The 20,304-nt window shown below is 43.5% G+C and overlaps 3 protein-coding genes across 5 annotated transcripts in view; 2 read left to right on the forward strand and 1 right to left on the reverse strand.

Annotated features, from left to right (window-relative positions):
* Positions 1-15,208, forward strand: part of NWD2 (NACHT and WD repeat domain containing 2) — a 169,744-nt gene extending 154,536 nt beyond the window's left edge. For both annotated transcript variants that reach the window (XM_087434173.1, XM_014784129.2), the window contains 2 exons: positions 4,424-5,013; positions 8,841-15,208. In XM_087434173.1, coding sequence (XP_087290299.1) covers positions 4,424-5,013; positions 8,841-12,773 — 4,523 coding nt within the window. In that variant the 3' untranslated portion in view covers positions 12,774-15,208. The remainder of the gene's footprint in view (positions 1-4,423; positions 5,014-8,840) is intronic.
* Positions 15,209-15,392: 184 nt separating this feature from the next.
* LOC147916424 (uncharacterized) lies at positions 15,393-19,367 on the reverse strand. The gene is made up of 3 exons (XM_087434179.1): positions 19,176-19,367; positions 18,808-19,086; positions 15,393-16,496 (listed from the first exon to the last, which is right to left on the reverse strand). Exons 1-3 carry the CDS (start codon positions 19,311-19,313, stop codon positions 16,344-16,346), a joined length of 570 nt encoding a protein of 189 aa, XP_087290305.1. The 5' UTR covers positions 19,314-19,367; the 3' UTR covers positions 15,393-16,343.
* Positions 19,368-19,527: 160 nt separating this feature from the next.
* PGCKA1 (PDCD10 and GCKIII kinases associated 1) overlaps positions 19,528-20,304 on the forward strand; it is an 83,678-nt gene continuing 82,901 nt past the window's right edge. The window contains exon 1 of one of the 2 annotated variants that reach the window (XM_087434176.1): positions 19,528-19,632. The gene's annotated coding sequence lies outside the window, so the exon portion shown is untranslated. Of the gene's footprint in view, positions 19,702-20,304 lie in introns of both variants that reach the window. The other variant, XM_087434175.1, reaches the window with a different exon arrangement.

The raw sequence follows: 20,304 nt of genomic DNA on the forward strand, positions 1-20,304 counted from the left end.
AAGTGTTCTTTTGTTTTAACTCATAGATAAGCCTTTACTTACCTTGGGGACTTCTCCAGAAAATGTGATTTTAAAAGAAGTCAGAGGAGGCTGGATATAATAGACCAGACTCTGCCAGTGTTTCTCAGTTGAGCTGTTTATTCATTCATTCATTCACTCCCTCATTTTAGCAAACATTTATCGAGTACCTACTATGTGCCAAGTACTAGGGATACAACAATGAATGAGAAGGCAAGGTCTCTGCTCTCTTGGAACTTATTTTTTAGTGGGGAAAATAAATGATAGGTAAGTAATCAAATAAATGAACAAGAACAAGATCATTTCAGAAAGATAATTGCTATGAATAAAACAAGACAGTACTAGGATAAGAGGGACTGATGAAGGATGTGGGGGTCCGGATTTAGATGGGGTGGGCAGTAAGGAGATGGCTTTTGAGCTGAATGACCGAAGCAATCAGAGCCGTATCTAAGGCAGAAAATTCCAGGCAGAGGGATTACCAGGTTCAAGATCCCTGAGGCAGGAATGTGCGTAGCAAGTTCCAGGAGCAGGAAGAAGGCAAAGGTAGCCAGGCCCGGGGGGGAGAGAGATGAAGTCAGAAGGTGGGCAAAGGCTAAAATAAGAAGCTTATGTTTTATTCTGGGTAAGATGGGAAGCCATCAAAGGTTATGAAGGAAGGGAGTGGCAGGATCTAAGCGAACCTTAAAATAAAAAGCTCCCCAGCTGCCAGGCAGAGGCTGGCTTCTCAGCATTTCTCAGCAGTGGAGAAGAGCTTGATTTTTAGAAGTTGCACAGGAAACCACAGATCTGAAGGAATATGTCAGTCAGAGCTTCCAGGAGACAAATACTACGAGTAAAAGTAATCAGATATATAGCATTTATTCTGAAAGTTGATAGTAAAGAATTATTGAGGAAAAAACAATAGTAGCTTCGTATTCAGACTGGTTTTGTGAATGGCGTGGCAAAGCATTTGTGAAAACCTAAAAGGCACTTGATACCATTCTCCCTGGATACGTGTATTTCCAGCTCAGAGAAATTATAAATAATTTTGACAAATTCATTCTCTGGAAGCTGTCAAAAATTAGGTACTATTTTAGGTCTCCCTGAAAATAATAAAACTGGCAGGAATAAGTAATATCTTTAGAATATACAGATTAACAAATAGACTTGTTGCTTTGGGATCTTTTAGGTCCATTTCGAGGCTTTGGTTCTTCATCTTTATCAAAGGCAAAACCACCCTGTTCCTAGACACATGCTGTGTTAGAAAAAAATGCCCAGAGCAAAAGCTTTCCTATTCTTTTTTTTTTTTTTTTTTTTTTTGAGGAAGATCAGCCCTGAGCTAACATCCATGCCAATCCTCCTCTTTTTGCTGAGGAAGACCGGCTCTGAGCTAACATCTATTGCCAATCCTCCTCCTTTTTTTTTTTCCCCCAAAGCCCCAGTAGATAGTTGTATGTCATAGTTGCACATCCTTCTAGTTGCTTTATGTGGGATGCGGCCTCAGCATGGCCAGAGAAGTGGTGCGTTGGTGCGCGCCCGGGATCCGAACCCGGGCCACCAGTAGCAGAGCGTACGCACTTAACCGCTAAGCCACGGGGCCGGCCCAGCTTTCCTATTCTTGACGTAAGAGACACCAGTTGGGGGAAGGCATCCTCTCATTTGGAATCATACAGCTCAAGTATTCAAATATTTCATCACAAACACGTTCTCCAAGCTAAAGAACTCTGTCCACGTGCATAGCCATATGAGGACTTATAATTTCATACTAGTAGTATGAACTACTACAAGTAGACTGTTTTCTACTTGGGGTTACATCTTTTAAAGCTACGCATACTCATTGTAATTTTATTTATTTTACATTTCAAACTCATTTTAAGACCATGTCTGCACAATGGAAATTGCTGGAGAAGTGCCAACTCTTTGAAATGGATATAGTATATTACTTTAATATTTTCAAAAATCTTGAAAATAAGAATACTAGGTAGAATCTGGAAAGGTGTACTGTTTATACTTGAGAGTAATTTTTCACAACACTTCCAATTTCACCTTTATAAATACCAGAAGAAGATAAATAAATTAGACCCCAAAATGGGGCCCTACTGTGAATGTCACAACTGACTGGTCCTGGAAATAGTAGAGAGATTAATGTCTCATGAATGATAGTTGCCAGGGCGGGGAATCTCCTCCTAATGTTATCTTCATTGGGTGCCGTGACTGGTTAAACTTGAGGATTTTAAGGAAAATGCAAAGATGGAAAACAAATATGGTAATCTATCAAGGAGGGTGGAGTTTATAATATTTATAGACAAATAAATATCAGAAATTATTAATAAAAGTCCCCCCAAATCATGAGGATGCAGTTTGCTTCTAAAAATAGCTCTATAGAGGTCACTTAGTCTCAGATGACTCATTTATTCAGGAATATTTATTAAGTCTATACCATCAACCAGGCACTCTTATGTACAGCCTCTTTTGTCCCCATGAGCCAAGCTTAGATGGGCTCTACCAACTTGGTTTGTCTCTCTCTCTTTTTATGCTGCATTTATGATCAATGCTCCTGATTGACACACTCTTTCCATACGGGTGACAACAATGTCAGTTAGGTCACAGTTGACTTGTTTTCTGGGAGTCAGAGGTGACAGTGCACATCTCTGCTTATCATGTTATGTATAAATACTGCAGTTTGGCCACTTCCTTCTTCATGATACTCAGAACATAGCACCTGGCTAATCCAGTGTGCTCCCTAGCATTTTACATAGATGGCTGGAAAAGATAGGGGCCCAAGGCTGCTTTCTGCAGGAGCTCATAGTGCTGAGATTTCTTGCATCTTCCCTTGTCTACATTAGAAAAAGGTCTTCCCCTTCTGTAAAGGAAGAGTAGACATATGTTGGACAAGCTCCTTTAACTGGTCTACTTAACCAACTTGCCTGATTAAAACCCTTTGTAAAACATACTGATGGGCATGGCACAGGTCACTCAACATTGGTGGCTATAAACATATCTTTTTTACTTGAGTCACAAATTTTGATCCATTGCTTATCACTACTGAAAACATATTATCATAAGACTTCCACCAAAAGGCACCATTTTAAAATAAAATTCCCACCTTCCTTAGTAGTTAATGGAATACATGCATATTCTAGGTTTTGCTTGATGTTGGAGTTGTGGCTAGCACATTGAAATGTTTTCAGTTTGTGGCCAGCCCAGTTTGTGGCCAGCCCAGTTCTCTGTATTCAGAGCCTCACATCCTCCCCTTAGGCTTCCATCAGATCCCAGCCCAGCAGCCACCTCCTTAGGAGACCCTTCACTGACCTCTCCAAGTGGGTTAGACCCCCCGATTGTTTGCTATCATTGCATCATGGTATTCCCCTTCACAGGACTGAAAGCAATCACAATACATTTATTTGTGAGTCTCTATGATTCATGTCTGCCGTCCTCCACTGGACCATAGCTCTGTAATGGCTTTTTCTCTCAGCATTGTCTGTTTTCTCTCACCATTGTATCCTAAGCAACTAGCAGGATGCCTGGCATATAGCAGGCACTCAGTGAAGACCAAGTGGATGAAGGAAGGCAGGGGGGAGGGGAAGAAGAGCGGGAGGGAAGAAGGGAGGGAGGGAGGACAGCCCATTTTAAAAGACTGCTTGCCTTAAAATTCACTTCCATTCTTTTTTTTTTATTTTTCTTCCCTAAAATCATGTGCCAGTGACGTTTTTATTACTACTGATCCAGTCTGAAATGTTCTTATGGGGCCTCCAATGATTTATAATGTATATTTACTTGCATGTCAGCATGCATGTATTATAAGCCATAACGTGGTTTACCTTAGAAGATGTACAGTTACATACTAAGTCATTTTTCTGTACCTGCTCTGATGGATATAATGGAATTTAATAGTGACATGGATAATTCAGATTGATCAATAATCAGAAGATGATTATGTTTTAAGTATGCTTTTATAATTATATTTACACATATCGATCTGGGGTACAATGTACCTCAAACAAAATGGTGAAGCCACGTTGTAAAGGAGAGACTGACAAGGAAGCAGTAAACTCAGTATGCTCTTTGCCCTCTTCCTCATTCTTTCCTGACCCCAATTGGTCCCTGCTCTTCACTCTTAGAACCACTGAAGTTTGAGAGGGAAGCAAAGCAGGAACTTTGAATCAACTATAAACTTGGTATGCTTTCTTTTGTGTTACATTCAACTTCTTCCTCCAATTGGGGAGGAAATTAAATAATTTTACTTAAAACCCATTGTTCTGTGGCAGGCTGCTTAGGAAAAGACAAGCAGGAAATTAAGGAATTAAGAAATTAATACACACTATAAGCAAAAGCATCTACCACTAGTGACTGAGAGTTAAGTGCTGGGAGTATGGGCATGTTGCTTCTTTGTTCTGGACAATAAACTTGTCATATTTTCTTCCAGCTATAGAGGATGAATTTGACTTTGCTCTAGGAAAGCAGACTCCAGCATTCCTCAAGAAGTGTGTGTGCTACATTAGAAAAATTGCTAACATTGAGCGTTTTGTGAAAATCCCAGAGATGGGAAAATACATGGACATAACTGGAACAGAACCAAGGATTATTCGGGACCCAGAAGCCCAAGAGAAGCTGATAAAACTCAGGGATGAATTTATTCCTACTATTGTTGCATCATCTAATCTGAGAGTGTACACATCTGTTACTCATTGTGACATGAAACTAGGCTATTCCCAAGAAATAGAAAATCATTACATAGAAGGGCTTGGTAAACAATTTTATGAGGACATGATTGACATAATTCAGGCAACGGTACAACAGAATTTTGACACTGAGACTGATACGCTCTATGATGAAATCCTTCAGCATTCGTCATTGTGTAAAACGTATGCCTCCTTCTATGAGTACAAATGCGAAGCTCTAAACATCGTGCGTAAATACATTCTTCCAAGTAAAACCGGGCACATCAACCCTCTTATTATATATGGCGGACCATGCACTGGGAAGACCCTTCTACTCGCTGAAGTAGCAAAGAAGGTAAAAGCCTATTCTTTTATGTGTATATTTGTAAAAACTTTTACTCTTGGGAAAAGATAAATGGATCAAATTGATTTCCATTTTCTCTGTTTACTTTCTGAATTATAATTAGTCTTTTTGGAATGGTTACTTCAGTGTTTCTCTTTTGCTGGTATAACGGTTATACTGAAAGAATAAGACTCATGGGGTGCAATTATAGAACAACTATATTTATTTTTTCTGTCATTGTTCAAACTCATGTTGTGGGGCTAGTTCCTATTCGGATGGAAACAAGGGCAGATCTCACAACTCTTCTCATCCGTCTCAGCAGAGACAAGCCATCCAGTCACTCTGGACACTAAATCAGTCTCAGTTCAGCAATTAAACATGTCCAGTCTAAGATGATAATTAAAGCTTCAGTCTACATTTCTCTCCCCCAGCTGAGGCCCACCATAAGCAAGGTATCTGCAGTGGGAAGTAGGGACATAGCCATCTTCTCCTTGCTTTCTCCACATAGCACTCCTTCCCCTCATTTCCTAAACCCAACCACATGACCGCTATATGGTTGTGACCCCTATAGGGTTGTAGTTTAGGGGATGTAGGAAAGGTAAGGTAGCCAGAAAGTTCTTACATGACCAGTATTGTTCTGAACCAGGCCCTGCACTCTCTGGTCTTGGCAGGTGTTTAAGGCAGGTGCCTCCTGTTTCTTCTGACGCCTTTTCCTAGTTTCCTGGAGGTCCTTCCCCTCCCACCTCCCCTGCCCTCGCTGAGCGTCTCTCACCTACAGTTCCCTAGACACAGGGAATGCACTTTTTTTCCAGCTGGTCGCTTCCTTGGCTGCTAGACATCCAGCAACACACTTCTAGTATCTTTCTGCCAAGATCCTCTCCACAGCCCAGCAAACTCCGTTAGGACATTGAAAAAACAGAACCAACAAAAGCCTTTGTCAGCTGACTCTTGCGGGTGGCCGACATCTGGGACGTGGGAAACACTCAGGTGTTTTTTTGCGCTAAGAAACTCCAGTTCCAATACAGCAGCTCTCCGTCACTCCTCCATCAGAGCAGCTAACCAGCCTCAGTCAGTCTCCGTATTTCTCAGATGTCATCAGACACAGATGACCCTGTCTCCCAAGCTCTTACAGGACACCCTGTAAATGGTCCATTGTAGACCTTTCCCTAGGCTAGAAGTGAGGGGTGGACATCTCTCAGCCCTCCCCTTTGGGAGTGGGGTGGTGATAGACACAACCCACAGCACCCTAATCTCCAACTTTTTTCTCAGCCTCTTGACTCTCTTTTTTAGGCTGGAAGTGAATAGTCCACTAAAGGTAGCAAAACTGGTTTACACAACTCCCTTGCAAGTCCTGCATGATGGCCTGGAACCTGACTCTGGAATGTGGTATCTATTGTCTTGGCACCTCAGTCTAAACTGGACTACACTAGTTCCATTTTTAACCTCATGTTACACTTGATATCAAAATCTGATGGTTTCTATTATCCTGGTGTTACTTCAGAATCTCTATATTGTTCTTCCTGTGGTTACTCTCTCAAGAACAGAGCTTTCTTTAACTTCATGTACATTCTTGTAATCTATCCTGTGCTACACGGCCTCAAGTAGGTCATCTTGAGGATAAGAACAGGGACAATTGTGTTGCACCTTATGTGGGGATTAGGTTCCAAAGTAAGCTCACACAAACTTACTCCAAAAGTCCGTGGGAAGGCCAGTTTACCATTTCTTAATATGCCATGCCCAGCTGCTGGCTTTTCTTCTATTGTTAGAAGATATAGCTCTTTCTTTACACCAGATGAAGCGGCAGGCTTACATTTAGGGGCCATGTTGTGTCAAAATAAACGTATGTGTGTGTGTCTTTGAACACTAATTTGTATGTGAATCTTCAAATTTTAGAATTATTCCAAGTGAGCAACATACTAACACAATGAGAGGCACATGGGAACTGAAATCAAATGAGAAAACATTCATGTATGCCATTTCACATTCTCTGTAGGGCTTTTTCCCTTGTGGAGGAGGGAAGGGTGAAGGTGGTTGGAGGGGCAAGTATTGTTGAATTTGACTAAGTTAAATGTGCACTGATGCATCTCCACATGCGCTAGCTCAGGAGGTAAAGAATCACGTGGGCTGGGCTGATATGCTCGTCTAGATAAGCAATCCCAGTGGGGCAGAGTGGGGTGACAGTCGGGTTGATCAACTTGAGAAATGGCTTTCTAAGCTCTCACTCTTCTGGATATTTTGTCCAACCACCACGGTGCGTCTACTCACAGGCCAGGACTCTGGTCCCCCAGGAGCCTCGCCTGTTTCTAGGTCCCCTGCCTGTGCCCCACTTGTCTCTGTCCTGGGGAGCATCTGCCCCACCAACAACAACCTGTGCTCTCTTGTAACCTCATGTCCCTCTTGAGGATGCAGACAGACATCTTGTGTGTACCCAACATTTCCACGGACAGGAGCTCATGATCTGAGGGCTACTCTCTACAGATATCACATGTTCAGCAATACATGATTGGGAGGAGAGAGGACGATACCTATGATCATCCTAAGCAGTCTGTGTAGGGACAAACAGTTGTGCTCTGTTTCTGATGTGCCACCAAAGGACAGTGGTAGGATGGCAGAATTAGCTTCCTCCAAGACAGCTTCAAAGGTTGGGGCTAAACAACATAAATTGCTTATTTTCCTTAATAGCTCATTCTGAAACTGACAGCCATAAATCTTTCCTCGACTATTCAAACCTTAACCTGAACTCTCTCTTGAAGAACCAAGTTTCATAAACTTACTTCCTAATGTATATTTATGTCTTTTTCTAAGGAGTATCCTTGGTGAATTCCAAGGATTACTGAAAGACATTATCTCCCTAAACATACACTTTGGAGCGTTTTGTACCGTGATCATCTCTCTTCTTGTCCTTGCCTTTCCAGACAGAAAAATACTAAACTTAGCAGCCCCCTCATATATGTTATCTCTTTAACTCCACAATTAAAAAAAGAGAGAGCGAGCACTAGAATGAAAGTCAGATATGACTTCTACTCCAACTTCATTTCTTGGTAACCATTTAACTCTGAGCAAGTCATTTATGCAGCCTGGGCCTTGGTTTGTTTTTTTGGTTAAATGATATTGTAATCCCATGTGCCCTGCAGAGAGATAACGTGCAGACTGATGACTGCCTGTTTGTATATAGTAAACTGTCTACTATAAAGCACAAAATTTGACAAAACCCTTTTAACTAGCATTATATAGATTTTTATGACAATGATACATAATCATAAAGATGACCCTATAGCACCCCAATATAGTAAAATGTCTCTGAATCATGGAAGATTACATTCAGTACCATTTTTGTATAGTATTTTTTATTGCATTCTAATTAACTGGAAATTTGGTCAGCCATATATGGCCTTCATGGGATCTCAATCAATGAAATTATTCAACTCAATATAATGAGTAAATGATTACTTAATCTAGTCTTTAAATGAATACTAAGCACCTACTATGTGTCAACAACCAGGCCAGGAAATGGGGATTCAGCGATGAAAAACTAACCATACCAGATACACTTTGTAACTTTTAGACTATAAACCAAATGTTGCTTTGGGATTGAAAAGTATTATTATCATTATTTTATTACTTTTAGTAGAGTGATCCTGAGGGTCTTACCTAGGGATTTTAGTGCATGAGCTTTGTGTCAGTTCTTTGACCTTCTCAGAGGGCTTTTCCATTTCCTAGTTCGAGGCTACTTCCTGCTTGGTCAGGGTTACCAGAAGTCTGACCTCTGGAGAGAAGTGTTGTTATCTATGACCATGTGAATAAATATTACCATTCTAAATGCCACCTTTATGTTTTAGGCTTATGGCTGGCTACATGAAGACACAGGACCAGAATCTGACCCAGTAGTAGTTGTGAGATTTCTAGGAAGCACAGACATGAGTACTGACCTTAAGACTCTCCTTCTCAGTGTTTGTGAACAATTGGCAATTAATTACCGGTGTCTGGTTCAAAGCTACCCTAAGAAGATCCACGACCTCCGTGACTTATTTATAAACCTTTTGAATGAGTCTTCATTGCAGAGACCTCTAGTAATAATATTCGACGCCCTAGAGCAGCTCTCAGAGAGTGACGAGGCCAGGAAGCTTTGGTGGCTCCCAGCTCACCTTCCGCGCTTCGTACGGATAGTCCTCTCCACACTGCCCAACAAACATGGGATCCTGCAGAAACTAAGGTGCCTTATCCACGAAGAAGACAACTACATTGAGCTGATTCCCCGGGACAGGAAGATGTGCAGCCAGGTCCTCAAACACCAGCTGCTGCGGGTCAAAAGGAAGGTCACATCAGGCCAGCAGATTTATGTGAACAACGCGTTCTCCAAGTGCACACTGCCCATGTTTGTGAACCTGACCTTCAGGGAAGTGAGACACTGGAGATCTCACAAAGATGTCGATGAGTCCTCGCTCTGTGTCACCGTTCATGAAAGTATAGAGCAGCTATTCTGGTCCTTGGAGAAGAAGTGTGGTCAGAAACTAGTCTCCAGGGCTCTTGGTTACATCACCATGGCCAAAATGGGTTTGAGTGAAATGGAACTGGAGGACGTGTTGGCCCTAGACAACAGTGTTATGAATGAGCTCAGTGAGAATGCCAGGCCAAGCAATCCCCTGAGAGTACCTTATGTGTACATCGCAAGGCTCAAGGAGGGTCTCAGCGGATACTTAATAGAAAGACACGTGAAGAATGTCACTCTTCTGGTCTGGGCCAACAGACACCTGCAGCTCATAGCCCATAAGCTGTATCTGCAGGACAACAGTGACCTGCGGGAAATGCACACCATCCTCGCAGATTATTTCCTGGGGGTCTGGTCAGGGGGCAGGAGGAAAGCTTTCTGCCTTGAAGACCCCTACTTGAATGACTGTCTTGACTTGGAGAGCAGAAGTCTGCTTGAGGAAGAAAAGCACTTCATGGAACAGGCTTCCTTTGACAGGCAGGCCCCAGACCAGCCGTGGGTTTTCCAGTGTAATCCACTGGAACCTGACATCTTTTTCGTCAATCATCGGAAGATGTCTGAGCTCTTGCACCACCTGACGAGGTGTGGTAAAACCGATGACTTGCTTTATGGCATCATCATGAACTTCAGCTGGCTTTACACCATGATCAAAATCGGCCAGTTCGATAAAGTGCTTTCAGACATCGAGCTGGCTTACAACTGCTCGCAAGAGAAGGAGCTGAAGTTCCTGGCAAGCACCCTCCGAGGCATCAAAAACAAGATCATTGCATTTCCTGGCTCCCTTTCAGCAGAGCTCCAGCAAAGACTTCTGCCTGTTGTAAGTTCCCTGCCCAAACTTAGACACCTTCTTTTGGAGTGTGACAAAGACGGGCCCAAATATTGCTCCATTGTGCCATTACATTCATCCATGGACGTGACATATAGCCCGGAGCGTCTTCCCTTGTCATCTAGTCACCTGCATGTCACCGAGATTCTGCCTACCAGTAACCCCAGTACTGTCCTGACAGCTTTAGAAAATGGGTCCATCAGCACGTGGGATGTGGAAACTCGTCAGCTACTCAGGCAAATCACAACAGCCCAGTCCGTCATCCTGGGCATGAAGCTCACCAGTGACGAAAAGTATCTTGTGGTGGCTACGACAAATAACACCTTGTTGATTTATGACAATGTCAATTCTTGTCTCCTGTCTGAGGTGGAAATCAAAGGGACCAAGCATGGAAGCAGCTCCACCTACATCAATGGATTTACAGTCTCCGTCAGCCACACCCTTGCATGGCTTGAAGCCAGCAAAGATGTCACTGTCATCGATCTGCTCTACGGATGGCCCTTGTACCAGTTCCACTGCTGGTATGAAGTGACCTGTGTCCAGTGCTCCCTGGATGGCGTCTATGCTTTCTGTGGACAGTACCTGAATACTACCACCATATTTCATTTAGGGAGTGGAGAAAAGTTATGTACGGTGACATCTGAATTTTCAGGTGGGTTTGTGAAGTTTCTTCTTATCTTGGACACAGCCCAAGAAATGGTAATGGTAGATAGTGAGGGAAGCCTTTCTGTTTGGAATACTGAGGACATTACCAACCCCCAGCTAACTGATGACTTTGACTGCCGCAGAGAAGACAGCGAGGTGGTCAGCATTGAACTTTCAGAGGACCAAAGTGCCATTCTGATCTGTAAAGCCCTCAGCATTGAGCTCTTAGATACTGGCATGTGGAAGGTGGCTGAAAAGTTCAGAGCTAAGCACAACGAACGCTTTATATCTGCCGTGCTGTCCAAAAATGGAGACTGCATCATCGCAACCATGGAAAATACCTCAGCCGTGTTTTTTTGGAGGCGGGACACAGGACAATGTATGGCGAGCTTACAGGAAATCTCAGGTACCATAGTTAAGCTGGTGAAATCTAGTCACCACAACATGCTGCTATCTTTATCAACCAGTGGTGTTCTTTCTATTTGGGACATAGATATAATCACAGCTATGTCCAACATAGATAAGACTGGAAAACCCATCCAGAGTCTGATGTTACCTGCCAGAGGGGAAATCATTTACTCCCTTGATGGCTCTGATTGTGTTCATAAGTGGAACTTCAGCAGTGGGTTCATTGAAGCAGTATTTAAGCATGAAGGAATAGTTGAACACTGCGTGTTGACATCCTCTGGGGACATAATGGTGACATCAGATGACAAAAGCAGCCAGTATGTCTGGCACACCAGCAGTGGTGAAAACCTCTTCCGAATTAATGGGCAGAGAATATCTCAGCTGCTAATTACCCACAATGACCAGTTTGTGGTCTCTCTCTGTGAAGAGAATGCCTCCAGGGTTTGGAGGCTGGCCACAGGCCACAGGGTCTGCAACATTCTGACCACTTTGCAGAACGCCTTTATAACCTCTGCAAATACCTTCGTGGTGGGAATGACCAAAAGCAAAGTGCTGGCAGTCAGTCTTTGGACTGGAAGTATCACCAAGAAATTTTGCTGTGAAGATGGCACCACCATTGTGAGTTTTAAATTGATCCCCGACTGTCCTGACATCATTGTATTTATCACATCTGCCGAGACGGTGAATATTTGGAGTCTGACAGATGAAGTGATCTGTCGCCGTGTGCAACTTCCAAACAACTTCTTGAAAAATCTAGAGGATTTTGAAATTTCTCCCAATGGAAAGCTAGGCATTATATCCAGGGGAGATGAAAATATCAACGTGCTGGATTTACACAGCGGTAAATTACGGGTGGTTCACGCCTCTGGGGTCATCTGGCGGCAGAGGTTGTCTCGAGATGGTCGCTACCTGGTGTACATCTGTTTCCGAAACGGGGAGGAAGAGGATGAAAATGGTGTGATATCCAGGTTAATCGTAATGAGACTGGCCGACGGCAAAAATATCGGTGCTTGTTCCCTTTACAAAACCCCAACTTTTCTTGCCCTCTCACAGAGGCACGTGAACATCGTTGTGGGTTTTGATGATGGGAGCATAGGGATATACACGGTCGTGGACCGCGTAGATGCTGCACTGAAAATTAAAATTGCCACTTCAAATAGCAGACAAATTTTCAACAATGCAGCACAGACATCCAGGCCAAAGTGTAATCGTTATTGTTTTAAAGTGTCTGTGGATTGCTTATGGAGAGAGTCCACTGAGGTCTTTGCAAGAGACAGTCCCATCACGGTGAGTGACTCCAATGAACCCAGTGAGGCCACGCCCTCCAAGAAACACAATTCTTGCTATGACCGGGTGTGCTCTGCCCTGGAATCCAGGGGCCACAGCTATGCCCCTGACAACTGACACAGTGTTTTTCCTGCTCAGCAGAAATACATGGTACATGTACAAAAGAAAAACAAAGTATCTTCTGTATCCCAAATGAATAAGCTACTCGTTTCTTAAAAGACAGGAAAGATGGGGGAGTTCCAGTGTTAATTATTAACACGATCGTGAAATGTATAGAAGTGAGATTAGTTTTGAGCTTGGTCTTTTTGTCAAAGTTTATCTGGGAATGAAGTCTTGACAGAACTTCTAGAAATTGTATTTAAATGGCTGCATCACCTGGAAGTTAGACGATAGTTGTAAAATTAGCTGTGTGGGACGAAGCAACATAACATTCGATTGGTTCAGATGACAGAGGCTAGAGACCATTTGGACTGGAATTGGTTCTGTAGAACTCGGTTGAAATCGTGAACACAATGAGTTGACTTCAGATGATTGTGCGGCCATGAGTAAACACAGCCTTAATCTCTCCTTACACTTTATAATCCTGACAACTGTGTAAACCCAGTCTGCAGATGGAAGGTCCAAAGGTGCAAACTAATGTAACAAAAATGCCCAGATGTGCTCCCAGTTTCCCAAGAGAAAGGACGTGAAATGTGAGGCCACAGGCTGGGCTGGGACAAGAACTGACTACCACTATCATAGGGCTACTGAACACGCAGAGTCAGTCTTCATTAAAATACAGTTTCAACAGTTGCATGCAAGGGTTTCTGTATAACGGAATATGTGATTTTTAAACTATTTCCTGGGCTGGAAAAGAACACATTTAACAAGAAACCACAATCTTTTCATGTCTTTTTTGAAATGCCTATTTGAGCTGGGTGTAAAGAAGAATTACAGAAAGGGCATTACAAATTTGGTCAAAACACCTGTTCATTTCTATCATTGTACTAACAGAAGTCTGTGCTCTTCAGTCAGTTGTATGGAAGCATAAATTATTTCCTAAATCCCTGCAGTAAATCTTAATAGAAAGAAAGCTTTCTCGATATGCCATCTATGAAATACTGATATTTGCCTTACTCTCATTCTTCCTCTTTCCTGTGTAAAAGCAGATAGATGACCAAATACTCTGGGACAAACTGAAGATGCCTGTCTTTGTGCTAAAATATTCCATAAATCTTAAGGGTGTCCAAAGGTTCTTTATTGTCCCTGTTTGTAATCACTTTCTTACTTCTACACACTGTATGTATGTTTCTTTTCTGCTTCAGGACTCTTCGGAGCCCTTTGAGGTCTTAACCATTTCAAAGCAGAAGCTGTGAAATGGTATTAAATATTTTCTAAAAACTACTTTACCTATTTAAAAGAAAATATTACATCCCAAAAGGGGAAAGTGATTTTCTTCCTTCCATATCCTCCACATGACACGTCCTTGGATGACTTTCCCAAGGGTGTCCTAGTGGTGGTCTGGTTTGGTTGTATTTGAAACTGGCAGTAGTGACTCTAGTAGACAGGATAATGAACAAGGACTCACTTGCTTTCAGATCTGCCATGAACTCACTGCATATCTGTTAACAGATCTTGAACCTCTCCGCTGTATTGTTTTTGAAAACTGCAAAATAAAGGTGGTGATAGCTTGTGCTATAGCCATATAGGGATGTTGGGGGGCAGTGTGAGAAAAAAGACAGTGACATCTTCACTGTTGATGCTAATGGGAGAAACAAAGTGATCTAATCCATAGAGAATCCAAGTCAATTGTATTTCACTTTGGAAAACAATTTGACACATAAGCATTCAAAGATGTGATTCAGATGTAAACATTCCGCTCCACGGTAAAAGACTTGTTTTCAGTATGTTCCTCCTGGTCTAGCTCCCAGCCAGGGAGGTGGTAGCCCAGAGAAGGCCCAGCCCTCATACAGATCATCTGGAGTTGATTATATGAGTCAATACTTTTTTAGCTCTTCAGAGGCAACACATTCTTATTCCTGTCATTGTTAGTTGGACCTCCATGCCACACATTTCTATGAATTAAATGCCTAGATGGATTAAATGTAGTGTGTGAATGTTCTGTGTAAAAGCCAATAGAGTTTAACAAGTGACTTGAATGATTTTTCCTAACTTGTTTGCAACTGATAGCTCATATTGAATGTTTTTATGTAAACTTTGTATTGTTGGGAAGAATTACCCAATCAGAGATTTATATTTTCATAAATGTTACATTTAGTTAAATTTTGTTACAGAGTTGTTACACTAGAAAATTATTGCAGTCTTCAAACAATGTACAGTCTTGTGTATGTATTGTTTGTATGAATAAAAGATAAACGACTTAGATTTGTGTGGTGTTTGTTTTTCTCCCCCAACTTTGGTAGGTGTAGTCAGAGATCTTCCGTAATAATAATAAGTGTTTGTGTTTACTGAGTGCTTACTGTACAGCAGGCACTAAATTCACAGCCTTGCATGTACTAAGCTGTGTAATCTCCACAACAGTCTTATGAGTAGGTACTGTTAGTATTCCAGATTTACAGATGAGGAAACCCAGAAACATTGGTCCAGGGAGAATAGCCGCACAGGATTTCAATGCACCTTCAACATCTTTTTTTGTTAACTTTCTCAAAGCATGTAAAAATATAGCATTGTTAATCCAGTAGGCACTCACCCATAATGACCTACAAGGTATTTTCCAACTTGCAGATTAGAGTCCAGGCTAGGCTCTGCAGATCACTGGAGGTCTTCACACACTCCCAGGATTTTCAGGTATACCAAAATATTTGCTGTATTCATTCAACAAATGTTTATTTGGTCATACATTTTGCCAGGAATACAAAGGTACATGAAACAGCTCATACCTTCTAGGATTTACAGTTTTAACAGGCAGACAGGTAGGAAATAAGTTCTATGTGTAAGTGCAAAGACAGTGTGCTTCCCTCTGGGACAGGGGTGGAGGTGGGAAGGATGATAAACAAGGAGTCATCCTACTCATAAATTGCCTCCAGGTGAGAGAGCAGGACCAAAGGGAATCTTCTCATACCCACTTGTTTCCATTCCTTGCCTCTTGGATCTAAGAATCCCCCAACACACCAAAAAGTTTTTTTTAAACAGGACAGCAATGGAGAGCTTAAGTGATGGTAACTAGGAAATAATCAGGTGAAACCTTGTATCTAGTTCCACAAAACAATCATTCTCAGAGAAACTTAAAATCAAGGTGTTAACAAATACTCTGTTCTAGCTATGTCCAAGGCATTATGCTATGCCCTAGGATGATTTGAAAATTAGTCACCCACAACTCCTGCCCTCAGAATCCTACAATCTATAGGAGACTACTAAATTAGATGTAAGACCGACTGTGATAAAAAGTTGTTAATAAAAGTGAAAGCCAGTGCTGAGGATACACTGCAGAGGAGCAATTACCTTTAATTGAGAATCAAAAAGGATGGCCAAGAGGAGATGACAGGCAGCTGAGGCTTGAAGGATAAGTAGAATATCAGAAAGACATTTGGGGGCTGGCCCAGTGGCCTAGTGGTTAAGTTCCGCGAGCTCCACGTCAGCAGCCCGGGTTTGTGGGTTTGGTTCTGGGGCGCAGACCTAAACCACTCATCAGCCATGCTGTGGTGGTGACCCACATACAAAATAGAGGAAGAGGGCCGGCCCCGTGGCTTAGTGGTTGAGTGGGCGCGCTCCGCTGCTGGCGACCCGGGTTTGGATCCCGGGCTCGCACTGACGCGCTGCTTCTCCGGCCATGCTGAGGCCGCGTCCCACATGCAGCGGCTGGAGGGATGTGCAGCTATGACACACAGCTATCTGCTGGGGCTTTGGGGGGAAAAAATAAAAAAAAAAAATCTTCAAAATAGAGGAAGATTGGCCACAGATGTTAGCTCAGGGTGAATATTCCTCAACAACAACAACAAAAGACATTTCAGGTGAAGGAAGCTGTGTGGAGAAGGGAAGCATTTTGATGACTTCAAATGCTATGTTGGGATTTTACACTTTATTAGATAGTCAGTAGGAAATTGTGAAAAAGTTTTTGAGAAGGGGAATAGCGGGTTGGAATGGTATTTTAGAATGACTCAGGCAGTACTGCGTCAGATGGATTAGAGATGAAGAGACCAGATGCTGGGAGACCAGTAAAGAGACCATTGCAATAATTTGAGATAGAAAGTGTAAGAACTTGATCTGAGGACGTGACGGTGAGAATGGTAAGAGGGAGCAGTTCAAGAGTGATTTTAGGGCTTCCCGATGGAGGTGGGTGATGAGGGAGGGGAAAACACGTAACTCCAGCTCCACTTGAAATTGGGCAGAGAGTAGAGTGACAAATGTAAAATGAATGGTTAGGAGATGAAAGTGGGGGAAATAATAAAATAAAAAGCTGGACCTGGAGAGAGTTCAAAGCTTAAGACATCCATGCAGGCAACTGGAAATATGCTATCCATCTAATGGAGAAATCTGAGCTAAAGATAAAGAATCTAACCAGTTATCTCTTTCTCAGAAGTCTAAAATGCCTAATATGGTGCTTTTTTTGGTTATAATGTAAGACAATACCATAAATTTTTTAAAATTTTGTTTCTTTTCTTTAGAACTATATTGACAAATCTACTCAAACAAATTAGCTTTCCTATCTTCCATGACTCATCAGTTAGGAACAATTTATATGCCAATGAAAACACGAACACACCTAAACAACTAAGTGAATCATGGTGTTTCATTTCTATATGTATCAAGAAACCATATGTTTTCTTGCATATTTTTTACAAGGGGCCCCTCAGATCTTCCTTTGGCATGCCCTGTGATCTGCATGAAGTACACATTACATTTTGTGTAGACACATGTGAGGGTTTGGTTTCAGTGTATCAACATGATAAATTATATAACACTGGCAATTTGAGGTTACCAATAATACCACCTCTGGCTTGATGGAATCCCAGTCTTTAATAGATGAGGGTAACTTAACCAGCTGATTGAGTATATTAAGAGCAGTGGTTCGCAAACTGGAGTGTGTATCACTTGTTAAAACACAGATTCCTGGGGGGCTGGCCCCGTGGCATAGTGGTTAAGTTCGTGCACTCCACTCCTGCCACCTGGGGTTCACAGGTTCAGATCACAGCCCAGCCATATGCAACACTCATCAAGCCATGCTATGGTGATATCCCACATACAAAAATAGAGGAGGATGGGCACAGATGTTAGCTCAGGGCCAATCTTCCTCACCAAAAAGCAAAACCCACATATTTCTTCACCCTCCCCATCCCCCACTATTTCTGAATCGATATATCTAGAGTGGGGCCCAAGAATTTGCATTATTACTAAATTCCCCCAGATGTTGCTAATTCTGCCAGTCTGGGAACCACACTTTAAAACTCAAGATAAACACCAAAGTCTTTTTGGTTAGAATAACCTAACTGATAAATGTGCCAATATCTTGTGGATATTACTAAAGCATGGGCTAGAAGTTTGACATGAGGGTTTTTGTTTTTGTGACAAAGGGTTTTTGTTTTTGTTTTCCACTGAGGAAGATTAGCCCTGAACTAACATCTATGCCAGTCTTCCTCTATTTTGTATGTGGGTCGCTACCACAGCATGGCTGATGAGTGGTATAGGTCCACACCCAGAACCTGAACCAGCGAACCCGCCAACTCCAGCCAACCACGCAGAAGGCGCCAAACTTTAACCACTAGGCCAGTGCGCCGGCCCCTGTGACAAAGGGTTTTATCATAAAATTAGAGGGTCTTATCAGAAAAAGACATGAAACAGCATATAACTTCCCTCATAAATCATTTTAAAGCACGCAGCTAGGACACAACTGGGAAATTCAAAAAATGAGTTTTCCCCCATAAAGCATAGCAAATATCGTGTAAATAGCGCTGTAATCACTAAAGTGGACATATTAAAAACTAAGGGTAGTGTGTCCATGTTTAGTATTTGGTCCAGTTACGTCTCCAGCGTCCTGTTTTATCCTAACTCTCCCTGGAGGAGTTGAAGAGAAGAGAGAGAAGAGGGTAAGCTAGGTGGCGCAGTTGCTTAAAACATTTTCCTGTCAAGCCCAACATTTACTTTGGGGCACAGGTGAAAAGAATTTCCAATACTTCAGTAGTAGTTTAGGGTAAAGCAGCAGTTCTCCACCCACCTTAGGTGCATGGGTTGCAACAAGTAGGGGCCTGGAGCTCAGGGTTAGACGGCGTATTGCAGCCGAGGTTCCAACACCCCAGGAAAAGAGAGGGAAGGTGGGGGGCGGGGAAGCATGATTTCGATGAACTCCCACTTGTGGTTTTTGAGGGTGCAGGCCAGACTGTGCAACCTTCCCAGGAATTATCACCACGGTAGCGACGGCGCGGGTTCTCAGACCCTCTCTCTCATAAAGGCAGGCGATCGTGCACACACCAGATCTAAGCGGCGAATGCCAGAACTGAGGAGGAAACAGAAAAACACAAGTACACGGGGGGGAGGGGACAGATCTATCTGCCAGGGGGTGCGTTTATTTATCTCCCCACTTACGTCTCGAATTATAGGAAGCTCCTCTCTCCCTAGAGCACGACAGAAAAGTAGGCACCGAAAAGTTTCCCAGCACGGGCAGGAGATGGGCATGCAACCTGGGTGTCGGCGCTCGGAGGCCGAGCTCCGGATTTTCTGCATCAGTGCGCCCGGAGGCCAGCCCGGGCTCCGGGGGGTCGGCCGTCGGCTCCAGGCGCTGGAGCGCGGCGCGGACTCGCGCGCGGCGCGGGGCGCAGGTAAAGGGTTACGCGTGCCGGGGAGGCTCGCCCGCGGCCGGCCCACGTGACGCGCCGGCCCAATGACGGCGCCGGGGCGGCCGCTGCGAGCGCGGCGGGCTCCGGGCGGCGCTGAGCCCCTGGCGATTCCCGGCGCGGCCGCCCGAGGCCGGCGAAGCCATGGGCGCCGCGACCCCGCCGCCGCCGCCGCCGCCGCCGCCGCCGCCGCCGCCGCCCGGGCCCAGGTAGGGACCGCCGCGGGGAGGACCGCGGAACTCGCCTCTGTGGCATCATTTCCCCACCTTCTCTCGCAGGTCATTTTTATTTCTGTATTTCCTTTTGCCTCGGGGGAAAAAAGTGTGGGGTGAGGCAACTCGCAGTTCGATTACTTCGGAAAAGTCACGTAATTTAACACAGGCGCGGGAGGGGAGGCAAAATCCGGGATGGAGGGGTGGGGGAGGACTTGTACAAATTCTCCCAACTAAGAGACCAAGACAGTTTGTAAAGCTTGGCATCTGATTGGAGTAGGAAACACTTTTGTTTTTAAATCCCTGATTAATGAACTTTCAACAGTGCCTGAGAACTTGATTTGGACAAACTGCAAGAGATTTTCCCTTATTTCTAATTCCCCTCTTCCCCCATTTTTAAGCATCTGAGTGCTTGTGAATAAAACAGAAATGGAATGTGACCCGCTGCTGTTTCTTAGAAATGTCCTTGAGTCCCAAGATTTGCCCCCCTGGGGTGCTGGCTCGGTGGGTGGCGGTGGGTAGGGGTTGGGGAGAGGGTGCAGGGTTAGGAAGCAGCACGTGTTGAAAGAGGGTGCCGGGTGCAAACGGTTAAATGGTCACAGACTGTTTGCTGAATATTTAATAATTAGGCAAGCATTTCCCAGGTCGATTGCTTGGGTCTCATTGACC

This window comes from Ceratotherium simum, chromosome 8, assembly GCF_057802395.1.
Source record: "Ceratotherium simum simum isolate JZ-2026a chromosome 8, ASM5780239v1, whole genome shotgun sequence".
NCBI classification, from domain to species: Eukaryota; Metazoa; Chordata; class Mammalia; order Perissodactyla; family Rhinocerotidae; genus Ceratotherium; species Ceratotherium simum.

Excerpts from the sequence above, each read along its gene's own strand:
- LOC147916424 (XM_087434179.1), bottom strand. The coding sequence starts at position 19,313 with ATGCAGAAAATCCGGAGCTCGGCCTCCGAGCGCCGACACCCAGGTTGC. Across the intron at positions 19,087-19,175 it reads AGCTTCCTATAATTCGAGAC|TTCTGGCATTCGCCGCTTAG; the intron begins GTAAGTGGGGAG and ends TTTCCTCCTCAG. Across the intron at positions 16,497-18,807 it reads TTGCAACCCATGCACCTAAG|CCCCAGCAGATAGCTGTGTG; the intron begins GTGGGTGGAGAA and ends TTCCCCCCAAAG.